Below are 10,096 nucleotides of genomic sequence, written 5' to 3'. Positions count from 1 at the left end.
CCAGCCACTGTGAAGTGTGTTGGAGAAACAGATGCCCTGCTGTGCAGGTGGGGTGATCTCCAGCTGCCCAGGCAGCTCTTGACCTAGAGCGCTGCATGCCTTGCAGCCTGGGGACAGACCTTTTCACTCGGCAGTGTCAGCTGGGCAAGCTGCGCCAGGACCTGAGCCTGCACTGCTGCTGGTTGCTCTGATCCCAGCGTCCTGGGACTGGGAGCTGTGAGAGGAGCCATCAGCCTTTTCCCTTGCAGTGCAGGGCAGGGGGTGGAACAACAGCTTCAGACTGTAGTCCAGTTGCCTCTCTTTGGCCAAACTGCACTTTGTGCTTTAGATGTCACCTTTCCTCCTACCTCCAGCTGGTCCTTTCTGGGCTTCTGAAACCCTGGGGAGTTTGGCAGTATCTGACTATCCCCTTGGCTTTTGCCTCTGTTTGGGAGGATGGAGAAGCCTAGGACATCACCTCTGATTAATCTGCCCCTTGCACCCAACTCACACCCCATGAGTTCATCACCCTTGGGCACAGTAGCCCCTAGGTTTTGGCAGGGGAAAGTGACACCAACACCACATTGTCTTCCTGGCTGTTTGTCAGCAACCACAGGCACATAATGGAGTGGGCTTTAGCCAGCATCCATCTTCCAACAGGGAGGGAGGAGGAGGAGGCTGCTGGAGTCCCTTGCTGCACACTAGGGCACTGCTGCAATGTGGCTGCTGTTTGGGTGCAGGCTACTCGGGCAGTGCTGTAGCTGAGCCAGCAAATGCCTTTGGGATGGTTTTCTTTCCCTTGGACAAGAGAAAAACATTGAAAATTAAAATCTCTCTCTGGTTAGAAAGGTTGTGCCAAATAATGAATCAGTAAAGTCAATTGATATTTTTAACTTGGAATGTTTTGTTGGTAATTTGTTTTTTTTCACTATTTTTTTTTCTTTAAATCTACATTTATAATGAGAAAAGGCACCCTGTTCCCAACCTGGCAGACCATTCTCTTGACCAACGTGAAAAAGTACCATTTTCACAGTGCCAGCAACTGGTGGGCGCAGACATTGAGGGAATTTGTAGGGGCAGGATGAAGGGCTGTGAGGCCTCGTAGGCACTTCTGAGAATTCAAGAGGTAGGAAAGGAATACAGGTAAAGCTGTTGGAGACCAAAGTGCTCTGAAGCCTGGGCTGTGCTCGGCACCAGCTCAGTCACCCCTGCTGGCTCAGCTAACTCAGCACTGTGATAAGCAGCTCCTGTCCCTAGTCTCCTCTTTCTCCTGTAACCCTCACCCAAGTCTCCCTTGCCTCTAGTTCTTTGAGGCCAAGGTCCTTTCTCTGACCCCAGACCTCACCATGACTAGACTGTACTGGCTACAGACAAGGTTTTTTACCAGGCCTCCCATATGTACTGCTTGGATGGACCACCTGCCCCTCAAGCCTCCCTGGCTCTGCTGTGGGGCCTGCAGAGCTCCTGTTGGTACAGGTGCACCTGATAAAGGGTCCTCCTCCAGGACCTTCTTACAGTGCTGGTGGCTCTGGTGGTTGCTCAGCCAGCCTCTGCACCATCTCTGGCTACATTGCCCAAGTTGCACCATGCAGGGAACCCAGAACCCAAACCAAAATCAGGCTTAACAGCTCCTCCACCTGTCCACCAGCATAAGCAGCAGCCCAGGTGCTTCCCAGCCATGTACTTGGATCCCTTGTCAGGTCTTGTAGCTTTGGGTCTAACATTGTCTCATACTTGCCTGGGCAAAGGCAGAAGCACCTGTGTTTGGAAAGGAATGACAGCTTTGCTGTCCCAGAGAGACCAGGGGTGCAGGAAGGGTTGGGAAGTCTATCCCCTCCTTTCAAGCTACATGGAAAAAAAAATAATTTAAAAACATTTAGCCCCAGGATATTGTATGCAGCATATTTTTAATTTAATAAAATAAAAAGAGGGGAAAAAAAAAAAGCCTTTCAAAAGTACCAAAACCTGCTGGCTTGTCAGTCAGGTTGTGTTGAGGAGAAAAGGGTTAACCAGTAAATCCCAGGCTTCTGGGGAAGAGCAGCTTCTGGTGCTCTGTTCCCTGCTGCCTGGGAGCAGATGCCCACTCACCCACCTGTGGAGCAGAAACAAGGCACCACAAGTGGGCTCTGTCCCACCTTGCAGCCCTCCAGGCACAGCAGGGCTCTGGCCAGACCCCAGGAAAGCTGGGGCTTGATGCTTCCAGTTGGCAGGAAGAAGAGGGTCTATTTGTGCTTCTCTGAATGGCAAATACAGAGCCCAGAAACCATGGGACACTGAGGCACCCCGAGGCAATTCTGGGGCTTCTGGGCAGCACAGCCTTTGGCCTGTCACAGCAGCAGATGTAACCAAAAAGCAACCTAGAACTCTGCAAGCCCTGGGACCTGTACCAGCCAGCCTCAGTCTCTGCGTAAAAATCAGTCTGGGCCCAGGGGAGCAAAGTGTCTTGGAGCAGGGGAGAGGAACAGGTAAAACCAAACTGGGAGGTGCTGGCTTTCACTGCAGAACAGATCCCAGGCCTGGGGTAGGACAGGCTGGGAGTCCTTCCCTTTAATGTGCCTGTTGTCCTACCTGAAGCACCTCTTGGGAGGCTCACCTTGGGGCTTGCCTCAGATGGAAATGCTTCAAAAGAGAAATTCAGTTTTGCTTGCCCTTTCCTCCTGCTGAGCTCTGTAGTAGTAACAGCTATGTAGTAGTAACAGAAATGGAGGAGCATTAGCCAGAGGCAAGACCGTGCCAGGGAAAAGAGCTCCCTTCTTCATCAGTGACTTTGGAGAGAAGCCACAAGATGAAGGTGGGGCAGGAGTACCAGCAGCCCCCCACTGGTATTCCCCCAGGATATGAGCTCCCCTGCCAGGCCTGTGCCTTAGCTGGAAGTCTTTGACCTATTAAGGCAAATGGAAAGGTTTGGAGCTGTGGCAGCCCAGAGCATTCCCTGGGCTTGATCCAGCCCCTTTCCCAGGAAAAGCAGGTGGAAAAGTGAGTCACTGGTCCAGCCTATTCATACCCCACCCTGCTCCTCGGCGGGTTCTGAGAAATTAAGCAAGTACCCCTAAGTGCAGGCAGGACAGCAGGCATGGTTTAAAATGCCATGGCCCCAACTCCTTAGACCTTTTGTACAGGGGTCTCGCCCGGCGGGAGCTTCTTACTGCGCTTCTTCATGCGGCTACGGGCGTAGACGCGGAGGAAGAGGGCCATGAAGACAACACCTACACCCAGCCCGCCCATGACAGTGACAGTGTGCCCGTAGATGAGGCAGGAGAGGAGAATGGCAAAGGCCTGGCGCAGCGTCATGATGATGGTGAAGACAGCTGCCCCGAAGTGGTTGATGGTGTAGAAGATGAAGAGCTGGCCGAAGGCGGAGCACACGGAGAGCAGCACGGCGTGGGCTGCGAACTCCGAGTGGCGGGCCATGAAGTGTAACGACTCCAGCAGGGCCCCCTGCTCCAGGAGCGAGCCCACCGTGAAAAGGCAGGAGAAGACATTGACGCCAAACATCATCTGCACGGGAGACATCTTGTAGGTGAAGAGGGCGTCCTGCCAGTTGGAGGTGAAACTGTCGAAGATTATGTAGCTGGCCAGGAGGACCACGCCTGAGAAAGTGGTGACAGTGGACACGTGCCTGTTTGGAGCACTGGAGAGGAGGAACATGCTGACCCCCACAGAAATGAGGACAGCAGTCAGGTACTCCCAGTACTCATAACTCTTGCGTGACACCAGTTTGCCCATCATCATCACTGGGATCACTTTGGAGGCCTTGGCCAGCACCTGGGTGGGGAAGCTGATGTATTTGAGTGCCTCATACTGGCACCAGCTGCTGAAGATGTTAGAGAGTGAGGCAAAGGAGTATTTGTACATAGGAGCCCCATGGCGCGGCTGCTTGGTCAGGGCGCAGTACAGACCAGCCACCGTGAAGGCCAGGATGCGGTTCATGAACACTAGGAACTGGGAGTCCTTGAACTTCTCACCAGGGTCTGTTTCAGTAGCACCATATGTTCTTGTCATTACACGCTCCTGGAGGACGCCCCATGTGAGGTAGGAGACCTGTGAAGCAAGAGGAGCACAGGGAGAATGACAACCCGCAACAGCATCCACAGGAAGAACAGACCCGAAGGAGATCCTTGCTTGCCCCAGCGTTGCCTCACCCCCTGCACTGCAATGCTTCCCTGACACACGGGGAGATGAGGCCTCCCCCCACTCCACCCGTCTGTGGGAACTCACTGTCCCAGATGGTTACAACCAGGAACATCCCATCCCAAACAAACCCTGCTCAGTTTACAGCCTATTCAAGCAGAGAGAGAAGCCAGCAAAGCAAACACCCTGGAGTACAGTGAGCAGTTGTGTTGTAAGCTGCACCAGACAGACGGGATCAGGGAACGTTACCGATGCACAGCGGCAGTTTTGGTGCCAGCTCCCTGTGGCAGGTCCTGGCAATTTTCCCAGTGGCCTCTGCATTGGTTTTCACTTCCAGCTCCCTAGGCCCAGTTCTTCCATCCAAATCAATTCTTGTTTCAAACCCAGCAGATGAAATTGTCCTCCAGGGATGATCACTGCTCTGACTGTCACCTCCACTACTTCTGTTGCAACAGTCCCCTCACAGAAGTGACACAGACTTCTCTCACCACACATCCCCTCCCAAGAAACTGAGGCACAGAGAGATGGAAGGAGTTGTTCGTGTCTTCACAGCAGGTCTATATGGGCTGGGATGGTAGGCCACAGAGTGGGAGTCTTCTGCTGGCATGGGTTTTTCTATCACAGTGCCCACATTGCTATTTTTAGTCCTGAGAGACCCAAAAAACTGCCCTTCCTAATGACACTCAGGCTGAGACTCAGTCTCCCCAAGATTAAGAATTCGTGTTTATCTATAGCTGAATTCAGTATTTCTCTCCAGTATTCAAATCCAATCTATCAAGGCAGGACACATCAGCCCCAGAAGGTGACCCAGAGGGCAGCGTGGGAGATAAAGAGGGCTCAAACCATCTGTTGCTCTGACATGAGGGCCAGAACAAGAGCAGCCCTAACAGTCTGCTGAATCAGAATTTTCCCTATCCATGGCTGCAGAGGACTACAATCAGATGGACAGGAGGTCCTAACCCAGATGACATCAGCTAAATGGACCTCCACAGCCCTTACTGGTGACACAGCAGCTCTGGTGGACTATCCTGGGTTGAAAGTCTGTGTCCCAACCTCCAGCACTGCATCCTTGGTCTTCAAGGAACAGATCACCACAAATCTGCTGCCCACCTCCTCTTCCCAGAGTGGGATGCCCCACATGTGCACAGGGCCCCTACCTGTAGACCAGCAGCACAGAAGAGGAGCTTGAAGACCTGTCGAGCTGTAGAGGACTCTGTGGGCTCTGCTCGGGGTGGCAGGGAGCCATCCTCCTGGTGTACAGACTTCACCTCAGAGCCGAACACGCATGATTTGATGACAGGAAAGCAAATGCCTCGGCCTAAAGGGGGTAAGAGAACGTAGAGACAGAATTAACCACAGCCCGGGCACCATAAGCTGCACCAGTTTGAGAGGTGAAGCCTCCCTCCTTACTAGCCTCTGCACCTGATGGCAGGAGGACCTCAGATAAATTTGTTTAGTGTATAGCACCCAGACAGCTCTGGGACACAGCTCTGCAAGCAGCTCACACCTGGTCTGACAAAACTGCTCAGGAAAATGTCCTGTCAGCACCAAATGGGGTGCAGAGAGCTGACAGGAAAGCAGGATTTGGAAGGGAAGCTCCTGCCCTTACCTGTCTCCAGGTAATTTCTTCTCTTGAAGTACTGGATGAGGAAGAATCCTGGCACCACAATACTTGCATAGCCAGCAGCATTAAGAAAGAAACGGAAGAGCCAGAAGTCCCCCCAAGAGTCCTGCAGGGCAGGGGTCATCTCTTCACCAGTAGCCATGATAGGGAGGGAAGCCAGCACAAGGGGAAGCCAAAATCTGTGGGGAAACAAAGAGGCAAGCGGTGGGCAACCAGCACATGGCCAGCTTTGCTCGGTGCCACCTGGCCTGCTCCCCATGGCCAAGCAGCACCCAGATCCCACGACAGTGATGATGGCAGTATGTGGAGTAGGAAGAGCCCTCTGGAGTTGAAAAGCACATGCCAGACATTCCTGTTTGCTTCTGTTTAGGGTGTTTTCTCTGGATTAGGAACACATGGATTCAGAAACTTGGATTTCCAGGACAGAAGAGAATGTCTGAACACTGTTACAACCACCTGGTTTTGACAACACCCTTACTCCAAATGCAAGGAACACCTCACACCTCACCTTTTTAGGTTAAACTTCAGCGCAGCTCCTGGGCGGAAAAAATAAAAGGTCATTGAATGGAAAAAGTGACTCCTACCCTAGCAGCTCAGGTTTCAAGCCTGTGGCCAGAGTGGCCTTCCTCTAAAAGCAAACAGTTCAGAGCTTCCCCTCCGCTGCCCCAGGTGAGTGGAGGAGAGGTGAGGAGGGCTCAGGCTGCCAGCCTCCCCCACCTCCCCAGGCATCGTGCCAAGGCATTCCCCACAGCTCAGAGGAAACAACCAAAGCTCGCCTGCTTGGCAAGCCAGAAAGCAAGGCTGGGAAGGAACCTTCCTACCAGCTGGCTGGTTGGGATTTTACCAGGACTATCTGAGAAGTTATAGCTGATATTCTTCAGCTATAGCCCTAAGGTGGTGACCTAGCCAGCTTTAAAACAGCTTTAATACTCCCTGAAGGAGTTCTTCCCTCCACTGTCCCTTCCCTCACATAGGCAAACTGTCGATATCCAGGGGCCATGCGAACAAAAGCACCAGGTACACAACAGCAGGAGCATCTGGCAAGGACCTGTCCACCCAAGGCCACCTGCATCCTCCCCTTGCATGGCAAGCTGTGGATTCCTGCATCAGGATAGGAGGTTTCCTTGGTCTATGCTCCATCCCTGCCTCAGTGTCTCCAGTAGAAAAAGCCTCCCAATGGCTGTGGGAGCCAGGTGGATGCTGTGGGGCTGGCTATATAAACATGCACCAGAAGAAGCTCTGGGCTCCAGTGATGGAAAGGGCTAGAGGTGTTAATCCCCTCCTCTCCCCAAAACAACTGAGTCACAGGAATTTAGGCCCTGTGAGGTGTACTGGGCCCCAACATTCTACAGCTGTCACTGCTAGCAGCCCTCACGTGAAACTCAGAGACTTAAAAACTCAGAGATTTAAGAGCTAAAAAGTCCCCTGCCATTTCATGAACAAGCAGACCTCTCCATCAGCCTCTTGTCCTTGGGAAGGGCTTCAGGGGCTTTTCTCATCCTCAGTTGCTCTGGCCAGGAGCCTGAAGTCCAACAACCTGACCTAAGCCAAGCCTGTGTTTCACCCTGAAATCTCCCTTCTGTAACTTAGAGGACTCCGAAATTCCCAGCCCAGGGAGAAGTGCAAACAGCTGGGGGTGGGTTTCTGTGCCTGCTTTGTATTCCCCCCTGCTTTCCCCTGTAGAAAAGGCACTCTGACACCTCCACCCCTGTCCCCACCTCTGCTGCAGGGGCATTGTGGCAGGCTGTAGGAGTGCTGCAGGATGCCCAGAACAGGGCTGAAGCTGCCCATATGCAGCCCATATTGAGCAATCCTGGCTGATCACAGCAGCCCTTTTTACTGGAGAGAGAGGGTACAAAAATGCCATTCGCTTTTGCAGAAGTCAGATAGGAACGGCAGGTTCAGTTGCTACACTCAGGGGCCACGTCTGCCTTCGACTTGACAGAGACCAAACCCAGCATGACCGTGCCTGCTGTTACCCCTGCCACCCCCTCAGCGCTGCCACGGGAGGAGAACCAGCTCTGTTCTCCCACAGCAACTGTGAAGAGGAGGCTATGGCGGGACAATGGCTCTCTCTATGCCTGCGCTAGCAATTCCCAGGCCCTGAGAGCTGACTCAGTGCAGCAGGCCCTGCCCTCCCCACCGAGGCTGGGAAGAAACAGGGGCACCAGTGTTACAGGTAGAAAGGGGGAGGCTGCGCAGGGCAAGCAGGCAGCACGCCGAGGCATGAAAGGAGCCTTAGTCTGGGGCCTGCAGAGCAGCCAGGGAGCCGAGACGACAACTTGGCTCCTGTTCCAGAGGGGCAGCTCTCAGAACGCACCATTCCGGAGCCAGGCTGGGCAACAGCCCCTCTGCGTGTGTTGCAAATTTTGGGTCCTGGGCCAGAGGTCTGAAAAAAAATGTCCTGCCTGCAGCCTTGCTGCTCTCAAGCGCATCTCTCACACCGTGGCGGGCTGAGGTCAAACCCAAGCCCGAAGCTCAGAAGTCTGCTGCCCCCCGCTAAGAGCCGAGTGTAGCATCTCAGAATGGTTTGGGCTGGAAGGGACCTGGCAGATCATCCAGTTTCAAACCCCCTGCAAGGACAGCTTCCACTAGACCGGGTTGCTCCCAAGACCCATCCCACCTGGTCTGGACCTCACGTCTCATCCTGACCCTGCCCCGCAGCCGGCTCCAAGTCGTCCTCACAGACTGTCCCCAGAAAGCCCGCTGCCAGCTCTGCCCAGGGCGGCCGGCAAGGGCTCCCGGGCTCCCTGCGCCCGCAGACGCTCCCCTCCCCGCGGGCAGGGGCTCCGGGGGTCCCCGCACGGGAAGCCCGCTTCCCGCTCCAGGACTTTGCTGTCCCGAGGCTCCGGGCGCCAGCGGCCTCTGCCCGGGGACCGACCCCCGGGAACGGCGGGAGACATCGCCCGCTGGGTGCGGAGCGAGCGGGGGGACCGGGGGACGCCTCCCCGCCACGTCCGCAGGGCGCAGGCCGGCAGCACGGCCCCTGCCCACCCCGCTGCCGCCCGCGGCCCGGCCCGGCCCGGCCCGCCGCGGCCACCCCGGCTGGGCTACCCACCTGCGGCCCGGCCCGGCCCGGCCCCGCTGCTCCCGCTCCCGCTCCCGGCCGGCTCCCGGCCGGCTCCCCGCGGCTCCGCTCCCGGCGGCGGCAGCCCCGGCCCGCGCCCCACAGCGCCCCCTGCCTCCGCGGAGGGGTCGCGGCGGGGGGACGCCCGCGGTGGCCGCGCCGGGCCCAGGCCGCGCTGGGCGGCGGGAGGCGGCGGGAGGCGGGCGGGCTGCCGGGCTGCCTGCGCCCCGGCCCCGCGAAGCGGCCAGGATCGCTTCCGCCGGAACTGACAGGGGAGGCGGGAAGGGGAAGGCGCCGGCCCCGGCAGCTCCGGTTCCAGGCCGAGCACCGGCAGCGGTTTCCGGGCCTGAGAGCCGGGGCCCGGGCCTCGCCCGCCGCGGCCAACCCGCGCTTGCCGCTCGGCTGCGGGGCAGGACGGGGCCCTCCCCGGCGCCACGGCAGGCTGCCGGGCGGGCTGCAGCCACCAGGGGGCACCCAGCCACAGCTGACGTCTTAAAAATAAGTAAATAAATAAATAGCTATTCTTGACAATAAAATAAAATAAAAAAACAAAACGCTGCCGATGGCTTGGTTCTTCCTGCCCGTCCCTCCCCGCCCAGCTGCAGCCCGGGCCCCGCGCACGGCTCTGCCCTCACGGCCCGTGGGCAGCGCTCCTGAGCCCGGCTGGAGGGGGCCGGGCAGAGACCCCAGAGCAGCAGAGACCCCAGAGCAGCAGAGACCCCAGAGCAGCAGAGACCCCAGAGCAGCAGAGACCCAGGCCAGGGCTGCTGAAGAGACCAGGTGAACGACAGGAAAGCCTGGGGGGGAGAGGGGGTGGGACGTGCTGCTTTCCTGGCAGCATTCCCTGGCTATCTTTCTTTCCAAGAAGGGAGGAGGAAGAAGACAGCGGCTCGCTCCAGAGCATCTTAGCTGATTGCCCCATCTGGGATGTGACCCAAACAGCAGCAGCTGCTCCCAGGCAGCAAGCGGGGAGTTTCCCTAGCTGCGGTGGGGCCAGGCACAGCCAGTTATCTCCATTCCCACAGCACCTTCGAAGGGCTGCCGGTTCCCTCCTGTGTTGCACGTGTTTTTCTGGCTTGAGAGGAGGGAAGTGAAGGTTGGTGAGCTGAAAAACAGAAGGGATGTCGAGATAACCCAGCCATCTCCTCTGCTTTAGCCTGGCGTAATCTAAAACCCAGGGAAGACCCATGCCCTACGATTTTTAACACCCTCTGAAGCCAGGTGGTGGGGGCAGGATCTTTCTGTCCTCTTTGCGAAAGGGGAAACTGTAGCACAGTAAGGGCAGCAAGACACCA

General features: G+C 56.3%; 1 protein-coding gene across 1 annotated transcript; it reads right to left on the bottom strand.

Moving 5' to 3' along the window:
• Positions 1 to 1,867: 1,867 nt before the first annotated feature.
• Positions 1,868 to 6,302, bottom strand: SLC35B2 (solute carrier family 35 member B2). Its single transcript, XM_051615573.1, has 3 exons — positions 5,720 to 6,302; positions 5,268 to 5,428; positions 1,868 to 4,020 (listed from the first exon to the last, which is right to left on the bottom strand). Exons 1-3 carry the CDS (start codon positions 5,991 to 5,993, stop codon positions 3,082 to 3,084), a joined length of 1,374 nt encoding a protein of 457 aa, XP_051471533.1. The 5' UTR covers positions 5,994 to 6,302; the 3' UTR covers positions 1,868 to 3,081.
• Between the last annotated feature and the right edge of the window lie 3,794 nt (positions 6,303 to 10,096).

This window comes from Apus apus, chromosome 3 (assembly GCF_020740795.1).
Source record: "Apus apus isolate bApuApu2 chromosome 3, bApuApu2.pri.cur, whole genome shotgun sequence".
NCBI lineage: Eukaryota > Metazoa > Chordata > Aves > Apodiformes > Apodidae > Apus > Apus apus.
Note: the sequence above shows the minus strand (reverse complement) of the source record. Positions and strands in the feature narration are given on the sequence as shown.

Excerpts from the sequence above, each read along its gene's own strand:
- SLC35B2 (XM_051615573.1), bottom strand. The coding sequence starts at position 5,993 with ATGGGGAGCAGGCCAGGTGGCACCGAGCAAAGCTGGCCATGTGCTGGT. Across the intron at positions 5,429-5,719 it reads AAGAAATTACCTGGAGACAG|GCCGAGGCATTTGCTTTCCT; the intron begins GTAAGGGCAGGA and ends TACCCCCTTTAG. Across the intron at positions 4,021-5,267 it reads TCTGTGCTGCTGGTCTACAG|GTCTCCTACCTCACATGGGG; the intron begins GTAGGGGCCCTG and ends CTTGCTTCACAG.